This window comes from Sinocyclocheilus anshuiensis, unplaced genomic scaffold (assembly GCF_001515605.1).
Source record: "Sinocyclocheilus anshuiensis isolate Anshui unplaced genomic scaffold, SAMN03320099.WGS_v1.1 scaffold245, whole genome shotgun sequence".
NCBI classification, from domain to species: domain Eukaryota; kingdom Metazoa; phylum Chordata; class Actinopteri; order Cypriniformes; family Cyprinidae; genus Sinocyclocheilus; species Sinocyclocheilus anshuiensis.
This window is the reverse complement of record NW_015536478.1, coordinates 88,707-104,505: the sequence shown is the minus strand read 5'-3', so window position 1 is coordinate 104,505 and position 15,799 is coordinate 88,707. Positions and strand designations below refer to the sequence as shown.

Sequence of the window (15,799 nt, the reverse complement as noted above, 5' to 3'; positions counted from 1 at the left end):
CGTGCGCCTTCACACTAGAGTTTACGGTACGTTAAATACAGGTGCGTTGCACATCCATTCAGATGAACTGAAAAACAGCACAGATCGCTTGGCGGAGAGTGAAACTCTGATGTGCTGCTCAGTCAGAGAGCGAGTAAAATCTGAGAATTTATTAGCAATTGGCTAATATTAGACATCATTTAGTCGCCCAGAGTGAAGATTTAGTCTGCGAGTGTGCGAGTGATTTACTGTATACTGAAATATTCATACATCGACATATGCGAGTGATTTACTCGCAATGTAGAGGGTTGGCATTACACCAAATACACAAAATAATGTTCTTTTTAGCAACGTCATATGACCCCTTTAATTGTTAAAAAATCTCAAACTAAAATGTATTTTATTTTTCTTTTGTCTGATAAAAGAAAAAAACATGAATTCTGATTTTAAATGACAGCCAGCTTTGCCAGGTGGTTTGTTATCTTGTTAAATCAGACCCAGGCCAGCCATATATAAGTTTGAACAGTCTGTCTAAAAAATCAGATCTTGTGAACAAATCCTAGTATATTCTGATGCCATGCGTCTTTTCACTTATTTCATTCTCTGCCAGGAGAAAATCCAATGTGCAGTTGGTAGCGCATCTCTTCTCAACAAATTGAAAAGATCTGATTTATCATTAATATCATAGTTTTTAATATATTTATATTGGCCGTGCTGTGGTTTTTAATTCCCTCTCACCAATTTGTGCTCATAAGATCAGCACAGATGCAGTTTTTATCTGAAGGGAAATAAATGAGATCAGATTGTCATCTATGCTAAACACAGGCTCACCAAATCCAATTGTCCCAGACAGACGATTTCAGTGTATTGAATTTGCTCTGTTGATGACGACAGTGTTTGTATCTGTGTTTTGAGTTGAGATTCAGCTTGATGAGTGTCTAGAGGTCAGCGAGGTCATGGACGGGTCGACCTGAGTTCGAGTTTGCCGTCCCCTTCGCTTTGACCTGGAAACAGATTCTAGATTGTATCTAGTGTTTTTCTCATGGAGGATTTTGTTGTCGGTTTTGCTATGTTTGGAGCGTGTGCAGCGCTGTGTGAAAGTTGGTTGTAGTTTTCTCCATTCCGCAGGCCTGGCCACTAGGGCTGTGCGATTAATCGAAATCGAATCGAAATCGCGATTTGAGAGGTTGCGATTTGCTAATCGCAAAGCCTGCGACGTGGACGCGATATTACTCTGTTCCAGAGCATATGCATGACTGCCAGCCTTGAGTTGCAGTCTTACTTGCCCTGGGCAAGAGTGAGCGCACCTCCGTTCTCCCCAATCAGCACTGCTCTAGCCAACTGCATAAACACCCACCATTAAAAAAAAAAAAAACGGAGAGCGGGACGGGAGAGAGACAGAGTGGGATTATGGCGTCTACTGGGTCAGATCGATAGTTAGGCAAATTAAAACTAAAGAAAACCGTATGCAACTTAAGCTTCAAAATGACAGACAACGAACAAAAAAGGTAATTTGCAAGAGCTGCGTCACAGCGCATATCAAAAGCTCCCTTATCGGTTCTGTTTTCAGTACTGGAGAATAAAAGATACATTCTTAGATGTTTTTGTTAGTACGTGAACGTTATCTTACACATTTTATCTCCCCAACAGATTAATTTGAAATAAGTTTATAATGCATGTTGGCTATTCCCAATTCAGAAGAGCGCACACACAGCCTGTGTCTGTGAATGGTTCTCATACTCGCTCCTCTCTGCCCCACGCGGCGCGAATCCCGCGTCACGGACGAGCCGTTCATGCTTGCCGCACTCACGCAGCTCGTAATGCTCGTTTATACTTGCACCCATTTTACTTTCACTTTCGAATTAGCGGCAGTTCGGCGTCAATTGCTTGAATGCAACAACAAATACAACGTCAAACTCACTTTAGGGTATATATAAAACATAGAACTTTTATTAACAAAACAAATAAAAATACACCATGCTATAGGGCAGGCTATGCCTAATATAAAATAAATAACTTACATAAAGTTTAAATAGGTATACAAAACTAGAAATAGGCTAAGTAAACATGTAAAATATATAACCAAATAAATAAGAAAGTAGAATGTTTATTAGCAAAATGAGTAAGAAAGCTTGGAGGCACGGCATACACCTTGCTGTCAAAAATAAATAAAAAATCACCTTAGATAAACAGCAAAAGTCAACAGGCTTTTCAAAATCCAGAATATTGCCAAACAGGTGCTTTTGCATCTCGTTTCGAAACTAAATCATCCGCCATCGTTTTGTCTGTCTCACCTCACTCTTGTCAGTCAGCTGGACTCACTCTTCTCACTGGATAAATTAAATCTGATCTGTGATGTGACTGTCGTTCGGCACACTGCATTGAGCAGCCGCGTTCAGTTTTTAATTGTAGTGTCTGTTCTTTTACTGAATTAAATTATTTTTATTACTATAAAAAATCAAAACGACGGTGGGGGTCGGTGCCGCGGTGGGCAAGTGACGTAACCGGTGTTGCAGCTTAACAACGGTATCACCGTCAGCACCGTCTATCGCGGCAAGCCTACTGTAAAGAACCTTTTGTGGAATGAAAAGTTGGAAGTTAAAGGTTCTTTGCAGAACCATTGATGTCAATAAAGAACCTTTATTTTTAAGTGTGTAGCAATAGTACAATAAAAAATGAAATGAATTCTGGAAGCAACATGTTGTTTTTATAACAGAGGTCCCCAGATTTTTTACTACAAAGTGTCAAAAATCAAGCCTAATTGAGTGTTATGTATATTTAGTTGCATTGTAAATAAGTCACAGCAACTTCAGCCACATCTTTGTATTGCATTTCATATTTTTCTTACACAATATAAAGGGCTTTCTATGCATTCAAATGTAATAGCAGCCTAAATTTTGGGCATTAGGGTTTTGTGGATTTATATTTTGCGGTATTAAGTCACATTTCTATCTACCAATATATAATTTGAGTTGTTGAGTGATTTCTGAAGTGCATCTAGAATAGTTCAGTCACAGTGTGTGTTGTGTGACGTCAGATAAGGACTGGCGTGTTTGGACCTGTGCGGCTGTGGGAATGCGGATCTCTTCATTTACACTAAGGCTTTGCTGTTCTGGAGGTGTGTGGCAACTCCTCAGGTTCAGATGCACAGTTACTCCTGATGCGAAGTTCAGAATAACCAAAAGAATCAGTCTTATAAACATTGTTCTCTGTGTTCAAATATTGGCACCAAATAAAGTTTTCCAAGTGCTGCAGAAACTGTACTGGTCTCACTTGTGTGGAATTTTGTGGGGAATGGAAAGTTCATGGAGGCTAAACATAGAAAACACGTTCACTTTCTTTTCACTTCCTCCATCACACCTCACAGGTGAGACGCTCACGGAAGTCCTGTCGTAAAGCATTTGCTCGGTGACCACAGCGTGTGTTACTGCCATAAAAGGCGTTTTGTGCCATGTTTAAAGGAGGCGTGTTTGGAGGCTTGGAAACTGTGGGGAAGTTTGTGTGTAACATGGTTAGATAACAAGTGCAATAAATGCTGATATAGAATATTTATGTTCATATTATCATTGATTCATAAATATAAGTGGTGTGAGGGTCTGTTAGCTTTGTCGGCTTTCTGCATGTTAGTCTTTAATGTATAAACAGCCATCCTGGAACAAATGGAAAGATCAGGAAAAAATGGTTTCTAGATTGAAATAGCAACAGTTGTTGGCTTGTAATCCAAAGAGAAAAGGACTTTTCTAATTAAAGTATTCATTTGTTTTTTTTTTTATTTGCCAATTTGCAAAATATAGAGCTTTGGTTCACATAAAGTGTACAATTAATAATTAATGAAATTAAATTAATACATTTACATTTTAATGGATCATATAGCCTACTCTGTTCATCTGGTTTCTTGAGTCCAATATAACTGGAGTGTAACTGTTATAAAGATGTATTTTTTTTCCAATATACAGCAATAATAAAGTTTTTTTTTGAAGTTTTTGAGTATGTTTTACAAGAAAATGGTATTTCAGTTTTTCTATAGTATTATTGGCACAATAATGTACAATAAAATCATAGGCACAGTCCAGCACCACATCAGATGCTTAAAAAGGTGGTCTACTCATTCATTTAATTTGATAAACAAAAAAAAAACAACTGGGCAAAAAGCTATGTGTGTGTGTATACGTGTGTGTAATTATATATATAATTCACATTTTTGCCTAGTTGTAATAATAATTTATTTATTTATTTTATTATAATTTTTTTATCATCAATTTAAATGAATGAGCAAATGACCTTTATAAACAAATGGCTTCGGCTTTCGCTTGCAGTTTTTTCCAGGTCATTCCAGTGCAGTGTAAACACACGGACAGCAGCAGGGTCTCAGGAGGGGTCTGCAGACTCTATTGTGATTGTGAAATGTATCGCGGGTGGGGGCGTTACATGCAAACAAAACACAGCGAGCGTTTCTTTGCTATGTGCTCTACTGATACAGATGCTCGTGGACGCACATGCGTTGAAAGTTTGTTTAGAACCCAGAGCGATGGAAACGTGCGTGCTATGCCTCTGCTGAGACACGCACAAGAACAGCGTGCTCACGTACAACACGCCCCGAGGCTCCTCCCACTTCGCGCGCTTTGTGTGTGAGCGTGGATGGGCGTAGTCGTGGCGTGAAGCGCGCAGGAGTTTGTGTCCACGCTCAGGTAAGAGCTCAACTTTAAGAATGAGTATAGAGTGTGTGTTCAGTTATCACACCTCATACATGAGCGTTTCATTCACTGACACGCTGTTGCGCGCGAGTGGAACGTTGCGCTCGTTACATTTGTAGCGCTTTCGGAAGTTTAGAGCGTTCGGAAACTGTTACAGTGTGGCTTCAGACGCGAGTTAAACAGCGTCTCTTCTCTTTTTAAATGCCATAAGATGGAGTATGAGAGGTATTTCTGATATCTTTGACGTGTCTCGTGAGAGTTTGTGCTGAGTGAGTGTTCAGAGGGTGTGTTTCAAATGAATCTGCAGAAGCCTTGCGTTGTGGGTAAAGGCTGCCCTCTTGCATTCAGGTAGAGCTGTCATGTTTGAATCGAAACTCAGAAAAGAAAAGCTGTCAGCTGCCTTTTTCAAAAGGTACACTTTTGTACCTTTTTTTACCCCTTAAGGGTGCATATTAGTACTTTAAAAGTACATAGTAACCAATTGGTACAGATTAGACCCTTTTGAAAAGGTACAAAAGTGACATCTGTGGTACCTTTTTTCTGAGTGTGTATAAGAATGGACTTTTAATTGATCTCAAGCTCAACAATACGTTTTTTTTACTTGTCTTGCCAGTAGATCATTTTTTTCTTGCCCAGCCATTTAATTTTCAAATAGTTTATATTACTGTATGTTTACATGTATTAAGTCGTTCTGCATTAAAATCCACCATACTGTATATTTAAAGACAATTTACATATTGATATACATGTACATATGTGAACGTGTATGTAGTAGTGTGCATTTACACATACATTGCTGAAAAATATAATAGATAAAATAAAAACACATATAAATTTAAATTATATCATATGTATATACATATGTGTGCATCTCTAGTAAATGTGTATTTGTATATAAATATTATATAATTTTCATTTTATATATATAGTACAATTTTTATATATAGATATACATACATATACATATGAACTGTGCCTTTGTTTGAATTTCTTTACAAAACTTTCATTGTAACTTTTTTTTTAGTGGACGTTTTGTTAGGAAACCCAGTCAACAAGTGTGCGCACACATGGTTGGTGATCTGTGTGTTTCCCATGAGCTCTTGGATCCTGTGGAGTTTTCACTTTCCTTTTCCTGTAAATCAAAGCTCATCCTATTAGTCAGCTTGTAGCCGGAAATCAAGGTCGTCTCGGCGGGTGAGAGCAGCGCGGGGTGAGGAGGAACTCCATGGGTGTGTTCATGAGCGCATACAAACACACAGTGCTTTACACGGGATCATTAAACTGCCTCTGTGTGTGTGTGTGTGTGTGTGTGTGTGTGTGTGTTTAGAGCACCTGACAGTGACAGACTGCACTGATAACCTGTGCATGTTCGAATCTGTTTGCTCAACTATGTCTTAGACTCAACATTTTACTATCAAATTTTGCAAGTATTTGGACTCTGAGCAGGAAAAACACAAATGCTGAACATTCCAGAGAAAGAGTTGAGAAAGACTTTTGATCTGAGCAGAACTGAACACTAATATCACTTATTGTACAACACTGATGTGTGTCCTTGCTGCTTGCACGAGCAATAACAGAAATAAGATACATGCACATAACACTAGGGGATGTGCAAAGCTACATATTTTTGAGGTCAACTTTTCGGCTGACTGGACTGGTCTTCAGAAAGCCCAGCATAATTTTTTTTTTTTGTGTTCACCAATTGGACACATTTTTAGGGGGGCATTTTTGTGAAATTCAAAAGCGGGGGTTTTTTTTTTCAAGTAGCATATTTTGCTGCCTTTTTTACATGTATTTTGTCATCCTGCAGCAAAATGTGTGTGTATATATACATACATGCATACACACTTACAAACAACACTGTTAAAAAGTTTGGGATCGGTAAGATATATATATATATTTTTTAAAGAAGTCTTTTCTGCTCATTAAGGATGCATTTATTTGAGCAAAAAATACAGAAAAAAACAGTAATTGTGTGAAATATTTTACAGTTTAAAATGATGCTTTTCTGTTTTAATATACTTTAAAATATAATTTATTTTTGTGATGCAAAGCTGGATTTTCAGCGTCATTACCCGAGTCTTCAGTGTCATATGATCTTTCAGAAATCATTCTAATATGCTGATTTATTATCAATGTTGAAACTTGTTGTGTATTTTTTATTTTTTTTGAAAGAAATTAATGATCTTATTCAGCAAGGATGTGTTAAATTGATAAAAAAAGGGAGGGTAAAGACTTAAATATTGTTATAAAAGATTTCAATTTTTAATAGACTTCTGTTCTGTTTGACATTGAATTTGTTCCCCATCTGACCTCACTGATGCTTATGTGTTGAATGGTTTAAGTTTAGTGAACAGTTGTCATCACTACATTTTGACATTGGCTGATTTCTGATCTGTTTTCTTGCAGATTGTGTGTCTCGTGAGCTGTCACTGAGTTGAGAGACGCGTCGCGGTGAGGAGAGCTATAGCCGAGACTAAATCACAGCACTTCTGCTGAGAAAATGGTGAGTCTGGGGGTTGTTAGAATGTGTCACAGTGCAATAACTTGCTTTTTCTTTTGATTTGGGTTTGAAATATGACATTTTAGAACTGTTTTTGTGAGATTCAGGCAACCTTTTATCATTTCCTGTGCTTTTGCTGACCGAGGGTCACCTGAGGATAACCGACGGTTTATTTGGTTAGATACATTTTGTGTGCTTCAAATCTAATAATCCACCCTGAGTGTACGGCGTGTGTTCAGCGCTGTGGTCTCTGCAGCCCGAGCTGCTCTTTGGCTCAGTGCATGCTAAAGAAATGCCCTCCGGCTGGAAGAGCAAGCCAAGACGACATCTATCACCTTTATGAAACAATCCTTTCATTATTGGCATATCAGAGACTGATGCGTGTTTGTCTTTAGATCGCATGTTGTGCTTCATGTGTTTGTCGTGACCCCGTGTTGTTCTTAACCGTCATGATGGTTTGCATTCCGCTCTCTTCCTGTTTTTCACTTTCTGCTCTTCCAGAGTGGACTTTCCCAATAAAACTACCTTGCAGGGGTGAACAGATGTTGGGAAGATCCTTGATGTTTGCATGCCTATGTTTGAAGAAAGCTCAGGGAATGCTGATGCCTCTTAAACGCTGACGGATGCATTGAAACCCTTTTGCTGCAAAATTCCAGTTTGAGGTTAATCGTCTGACCTGTTGAGCAAAGGTTATTTGAGTCTTTTAGGCTGACTTTTTACTGCAGTTCCCAAAATGTTTAGGCTTAATGAACAATCGTCTCTAGCTAAGCAGTGTCAGCATTAGAGGAATCTAGACTGTGTTTGGCTGTAGTTTTAGTATGTTTTGACATAATCAGAGATTCTGCACACTGTAAAAAATTACCGTGAATTTAACGATAAAAGACTAAAAATGCTACAGTAAGAACCTGTTAAATGGTTAACGGTAAATTTCCCTACTATATACGGTGAAAAACTGTATTGGACATTGCATGTAATTTTACGGTAGTATACCGTTTTTGGAAGTGAAAAAGATTGTAGAATTTACAGTGAATAACCATAAATTCACATTCCCAGAATTCCCTGGGTTACATTTCAAATTTGATTGTTTTTTTTGTTGAAATAACTGTTTCTTCTTATTTTTTTCTTATCAGTTTTGTATATTAGGGCTGTGTGTTACACCTAATGTTGTTAAATGAATGTTTATTGCGTTATTTCAGTTTCATGTGTGTTACCATGATGGTGTTTGTGTGAATGACACTGTGCACCTTCTATATATGTTAATATTTAAAAGCTGCTTGTGATGGGCTTTTGTTCATCATGTGACTTTCTCATCACCACCTGCATTTGGTGGTTATCAGTGTATTACAAAAGTACAAAACAGATTTCAGCACTTCAATAGGTTGGTATATTAACATTATATCAGTTAATGAAATTACGGTATTTAACTGTAAATTTAAGTTAAAAATGTTATATGTTATAAGCTAAAATGTTGCTACCCTATTTTATTATGGTTAAATTCCGGCAACCACAGCTGCTGTTTTTTTACCGTAAATTTTACAGATTTTTTTTTACAGTGCAGGTCTGAAAAAGTCTCCTATTTACAAATGAAGGCCTTAAGCAGAGAAGCAGAAAGTCTTAAATTCATAGTCGTGGCATTATGTACTGAAAAAAAAAAAAGAATATTTTGCTCAGTATTTTTGTCTTGTTTTCTAGCACAAATATCTAAACCTCCTTAAATCAAGATGCATTTACTTGAAGCAAAATTACATCAGATAAGAAGTTTTTTTTTCTGATAAATTGATCTAAATTATGTTTATAATGAGAGCAAGAGCAAATCTGTCAGTGGGGTATGAAAACTTTTCTTTTGAATTACATAGTTTTTGAGCCCATTGACAGACATTAGTTTTTGTTTTAATCATAAACTCATTTCATTTTGATCAATTTATCAGAAAGTATCGTTAACTAAATCTAAAACCATAAAAAAGTCACATTAGATAAAATTAACATCAACTAAAATTATATAAATTACAAAAATTAAATTTTATTTCATTATAACTAGTTGCCAAGGCACAAATTGTTTAGCTTAACGTGAAGTACTAAAATAACTAAAACTAAAGCAAATAAATAAATTAAATAAAAACTATATAGACATAAAAAAAAGAAAAACCTAACAAAAATGACAAAAAACGCAAAATTACTAAAACGTCAATATTAATGTGAAAACGGATAGAAATATATTATCGAAAAGTAAACACAATCTATTTCAAAATATTAGCAAAAACTATAATTGTATACATGTGATACTAAAATAACACTGGTGCATTTATTAGTAAAAAATAAAAATGTCAAAACTAAATGACTACAACTTTAAAATCGAAGGTTGATTCATGTGATCAGAATTATTTTATAATCTGTTTTAGAACCAGTTTTTCCAACAGTTCCGTCTTGTAGTTAATGCATGTTTTTTGTGCTGCTGATCTGAGCATCGTTCACACTTTACTGAGTGTGAGAGCAGCGGAGTGTGAAGCCGTGGGTTTTCCATGATGTGTCGCTCTGAGCAAATGAACGCGTCCCTCGACACTCATTAAACACTTAGCGCTCTCCATAAACAAAGCACAGCCTGTGCCTCGTCCTCCTCAGGACTGTTCGTAAACCTCGTAAGAGTAAATCAACCACTACCGAAAGAAGAAACCATCTTATCATCTCCTTAAAGAGTCTTAAATTTGCTCATACGAAATCTTAAATAGAGTAACAAAAGTCTTTTTTAAGAGGTCTTGAATTTGAGGATGAAAAAATAGACAAAGTTGAAAAGGCTGTAATTCAATCAAATGCATGCGAGCTCTGCACATTTCAAAGTCAAAACATGGCACTGTTGCACATTTAACAGTTTGCTATTAGTGAATATCGTGTGATTGCTTATGATGCACCTTTGATGAATAGATGATGTTTACATTGTTTTTTTTATGTTATAATATGTTTTAGATGGTCGTAAGATGTGTATATTATCTCTCTTATCTTTCTAAATGAGCAGCTGGAACTTTCAGGCTTGTTTATGATTAAAAGCCCCTCTATACATCATACACTTTTTTTTTTTTTGGTGGTTATTAGTATGTTCTGTAGTGGCATGTGAAATTTATTTTGTGTGCGGAAAACGGTCTTTAAAGAGTTACATTAGTTTTCAGAAGCGCTGTGATAAGTAATTGGTGTGTGATTGGATGGGAACTGAAGGCCAGTGTTCTGGTCAAGTTGACGCAGTCAATGCTTCTCACTGGCCCGTTGCGGCCCAGTGCGGCTCTTATTGTGTAGCGTCTTTAATTGTCTGGGGAGCAAAGTGCCTGCAAAATGTTCCTGTGAAGATGTTCTGAATGTGATCATTTGGGCTGTTTTTCTTATTGGTTGTTCTCTTGAGACTCCATTTGGTAAAGCAACTTCTGTTTTTGTTGTTGTAAGAGCGTTTCTACAGTCTCCTGAGAGTTTTCTGTCATAGAAATAGTGGTTTGCATGTTTCCATTCTTATCCATTCAGAATCTGAGCTGACCTTGGACCACAAAACCAGTCATAAGGGTCAATTTTTTGAAATTGTGATTTATGCATCATCTGAAAGCTGAATAAATAAGCTCTCCATTGATGTATGGTTTGAGATACAACTATTTGAAAATCTGGAATCTGAGGGTGCAAAAAAAAAATCAAAATATTGAGAAAATCACCCTTAAATTTGTCTAAATGAAGTCCTTAGCAATGCATATTATTAATCAAAAATTAAGTCTTGATATATTTACAGTAGGAAATTTACAGAATATCTTCATGGAACATGATCTTTACTTAATATCCTAATGATTTTTGGCATAAAAGAAAAATACAATATATTGTTGGCTATTGCTACAAATATTTTTGTGCTCCAAGGTCACATGTAATAATCAGTATTGTGGCATTTTCGTAATGTTCTTAATTATGATTTCACTCTTTTCTCAGTGTGAGTTTGAATTGAATTGGCCATGACACACAGGAAGTTGAATAGTAATTTGAATTGGATTGACAGGAAGATGGTTTTATTGACTAGAAAATGTACTAGGCCAGCACAATTACTAAAGTTGTTCTGTTTTGTTTTTTGTCTTGTAAACCTGGTCTTATTTTTTGGCTCATTTTTTGGACATCAATACACATCAGTTATTTTAGTATTATTGTTGTTATTATTATTATTATTACTATTATAATCTTTATTAATATTTTGAATTAGCTTTTTATATTTTCAGATTTTTTTAAAAATTTGAATTGTATTGTAGGTTTTAATACATTTGTATGTGCTTTTGTATTTTTTCATTTTTTGAAAATATTTCCATATTTTATTTTTATTTAATTTACAGGATTGTTTCACAGCATCTTAAATTAATTTAATTTCAATTAAGTTGATTATTAAAATTTTAATATATGAATTTTAGTATTTAGTGTTTAGTATCTTCTGTTCTGTTGTAAAGTATATGTGGTGACATCTTATTGGTAATTCATATATAAAAAATAAAATTAATTGTTTACAACTACACTTACAGCAGTAATATGAATTTTATAGAATTTTTCATTCGAAATTAATTCTACGTATTTGAAATACATATTTGAATTATAATTCTGCATCTTTTTCCAAAGTCATTTATTTCAAGTTCAGTTCAGATTTGGAAAAAGCCCTTCTTCAGTGCAGTTCAGTTTAGTTCAGCTCAGTTGTGAGAGGTGAGTTTTCCAGCAGGTGTGTCTGTGTGTCTCTACATTCATTCACACACACACACCCAGAAAACAATCGATTTACTCAGTCTGTTCCTGTTCGGTTATATTTCGTGTTCTCTTGAGACTCCATTTGGTAAAGCAACTTCTGTTTTTGTTGTTGTAAGAGCGTTTCTACAGTCTCCTGAGAGTTTTCTGTCATAGAAATAGTGGTTTGCATGTTTCCATTCTTATCCATTCAGAATCTGAGCTGACCTTGGACCACAAAACCAGTCATAAGGGTCAATTTTTTGAAATTGTGATTTATGCATCATCTGAAAGCTGAATAAATAAGCTCTCCATTGATGTATGGTTTGAGATACAACTATTTGAAAATCTGGAATCTGAGGGTGCAAAAAAAAAATCAAAATATTGAGAAAATCACCCTTAAATTTGTCTAAATGAAGTCCTTAGCAATGCATATTATTAATCAAAAATTAAGTCTTGATATATTTACAGTAGGAAATTTACAGAATATCTTCATGGAACATGATCTTTACTTAATATCCTAATGATTTTTGGCATAAAAGAAAAATACAATATATTGTTGGCTATTGCTACAAATATTTTTGTGCTCCAAGGTCACATGTAATAATCAGTATTGTGGCATTTTCGTAATGTTCTTAATTATGATTTCACTCTTTTCTCAGTGTGAGTTTGAATTGAATTGGCCATGACACACAGGAAGTTGAATAGTAATTTGAATTGGATTGACAGGAAGATGGTTTTATTGACTAGAAAATGTACTAGGCCAGCACAATTACTAAAGTTGTTCTGTTTTGTTTTTTGTCTTGTAAACCTGGTCTTATTTTTTGGCTCATTTTTTGGACATCAATACACATCAGTTATTTTAGTATTATTGTTGTTATTATTATTATTATTACTATTATAATCTTTATTAATATTTTGAATTAGCTTTTTATATTTTCAGATTTTTTTTAAAATTTGAATTGTATTGTAGGTTTTAATACATTTGTATGTGCTTTTGTATTTTTTCATTTTTTGAAAATATTTCCATATTTTATTTTTATTTAATTTACAGGATTGTTTCACAGCATCTTAAATTAATTTAATTTCAATTAAGTTGATTATTAAAATTTTAATATATGAATTTTAGTATTTAGTGTTTAGTATCTTCTGTTCTGTTGTAAAGTATATGTGGTGACATCTTATTGGTAATTCATATATAAAAAATAAAATTAATTGTTTACAACTACACTTACAGCAGTAATATGAATTTTATAGAATTTTTCATTCGAAATTAATTCTACGTATTTGAAATACATATTTGAATTATAATTCTGCATCTTTTTCCAAAGTCATTTATTTCAAGTTCAGTTCAGATTTGGAAAAAGCCCTTCTTCAGTGCAGTTCAGTTTAGTTCAGCTCAGTTGTGAGAGGTGAGTTTTCCAGCAGGTGTGTCTGTGTGTCTCTACATTCATTCACACACACACACACACACCCAGAAAACAATCGATTTACTCAGTCTGTTCCTGTTCGGTTATATTTCGTTCCCTTTCACTCACAGATAACAATGAGGATCTTTTTACCTTGTTTTTGTCTGTGAATAATGGGCCGTGTGAAGGTAGGGCCGAACACTGTCCTGCATGATGTCAGGCTCTGAGCTCACCTGTATCCATCCTCCATATAAAAACATCTACGGGTTCAGTTTCAGTGCTAAAAAACGGGCTGAGCTGTTTTATGGCTCAAGGAGCTTCAGGCAAACACTTGAAGACTCGGTTAAGGTCTCTGCACACTGAGTCTGAATTTTACGTCCGAAATTTTCGCACGTTGAAAAATAAATTCGACCTCACGTTGTGCCAATCACGTTTACACACTGCCTCCGAAACTTTCGTCCGTCATAAAAAAATTCGGACCAGGTTCGATTTTCTGCGTTTTCGCATCCGTAGCAAGCATTTTGATAGGAAAGGATGACAAATACGAAAAAAACGGAAAAACGCATACGAAAATTTCGGACTCTTTTTGCCCTTTACAGTGAAATCAGCAAATTTAGATCTACATGAATCATTCGTTAAATAGCCAACAATTAAAGTTTTCAAGAAAGTATTGCAAGAGATATATATTTACTATTTCTTTATAAAAACAATAAAATTATATTATATATTTTTTATTTGTTTTTATATTTTCTATATTTGTTAACATTTTGTATAATTTAAAATGTCTTTAATTTCTTAATATATATATATAAAAATTAAATACATTTTATTGTTTTTGTTATATATGCAAATATAAATGTTATGTTAATGTTATGTTTATTTGTTTTTTTATTGTTTACATTTGTTTATATATATAGAATAGAAATTTCTCTACATATAGTTGTTTGTTTCTCTCTTTCTGCTCACGTAGAGTCATTAAGTACAGTAATGATTTGGTGCTTGTGTACTTAATTTATCATTATGTATTACCCAGTGTTGGACATGACTCGATGTTTGATGTTGTTGTATATTGATGAATGGTTATGACAGTGGTTGTGTACTGTAGACTAATGTGTTCTGATGGCTCATGCAGTTAAACAGAGTGAGTTGTTTGTGGTGTTGTAGGCTTTTCCTTCTTTATGCCCTGTGTCATGCATTTGTGTGACGTGCACAGCTGGTTTCAGGGGAGCGACGTGTGTGTGTGTGAGACGTGAGGTGTGTGTTGTGCTGAAGGGGTAGTTAGTCTGTGGCAGGGTGTCCTCCTTTTCTAAAAATAGGTGTCTTGGAGTCATAAGGCCACGTCTGCAGTGAATCACATTCCATCAGCTCCAGCAGTGTTCTCTATGAACGCAGTACATGTGTGAACACACACCTCTAAAGGTGCAACTACAATTTCCAAAAAAAAAACCCAAACAAATCTGTCTGTAGTGATGAAATGAAAATGCCTACTTCCACATCACTGCCTCTATAGCCCCGCCCACTCATTTGTGCATGTAGTAGGTAAATAAAGAGAGAGGCGAACACAGGTTTACTCAGCAATCAAATGATAAAGATGACTCCAAGGATAACAAGACGCTGTGGAAAAACAGTCTTTGCATTGCCTTCCTTCCTTGCCTTGGATGAACTTTATTTTTAATAAGTTCCAGATCGCGTCAGTAAGAACCTGGTCGTTTGTTCGCTTAATTTTACCACAGATTTGTTTTTAAACAAGACACAATTCCACACAGGATTTTCAGATAGATTGAAACTAAAAGACGATGTTGTGTAGACTGTTGGATTCGACAGCAATGTCTCGACACAACTGTGAGTAACTGTTTTTATCATGTCTCACTAGGGCTGTCCAAAAAAATTCGAATTTCGAATATTCGTCGTATTTAAAATAAAAATCCACATTCGACTTCAAATATTGAAAAAATATATAAAATTGTATTTGAATTTTAGGTGTGTGTTGAGGCAGCCTTATCAGCGGCGCACGAGATGCGATGACGATGTAAATGTCGTTGCATTATAATGTTTTTGTTAGCCTATCCAGTTGAAGCCACTAGATGCGGCGCTGCTGCGTTGTTCATTAAAAATATAGCGTAAAAAGAGAACATCAATGCCGAGAAGATCTTGTTTACATCAAAACTGAAACCAAGCTGTTCACACAGAACACCTATTTCGCCCATTTTCTACAGGGACATCTATCACCGTTGCACTCGCATCTCGCACAAATGAAGCCGCATGTTTAGAAAGCCATGTAAAATGAATGCAAGTTTAACTTTGGAAAAAAAACATATCTCGAGACTTTATGGCGGGTTTTTTCCCCATCCCACTGCATCCCAAGCGATGCATGCTGGGAAACTGCAGAGCGAGCGTCTCTCAGCAGGTTACAATGGAGCCGGTGAGGGAGGGAGGAGATGCTGAAGAATGCTGTGTCACTGGAGCCGCTGCGGATCCTCTCTCTCTCTCTCTCT

At 35.5% G+C, this 15,799-nt stretch overlaps 1 protein-coding gene across 1 annotated transcript in view; it reads left to right on the top strand.

Moving 5' to 3' along the window:
- The window catches only part of LOC107666797 (myotubularin-related protein 4-like), an 84,183-nt gene that overhangs the window by 5,236 nt on the left and 63,148 nt on the right, over window positions 1-15,799 (top strand). The window contains exon 2 of the mRNA XM_016458280.1: window positions 7,083-7,179. Within this exon, the coding sequence (XP_016313766.1) occupies window positions 7,177-7,179 (3 nt within the window). The 5' untranslated portion in view covers window positions 7,083-7,176. The remainder of the gene's footprint in view (window positions 1-7,082; window positions 7,180-15,799) is intronic.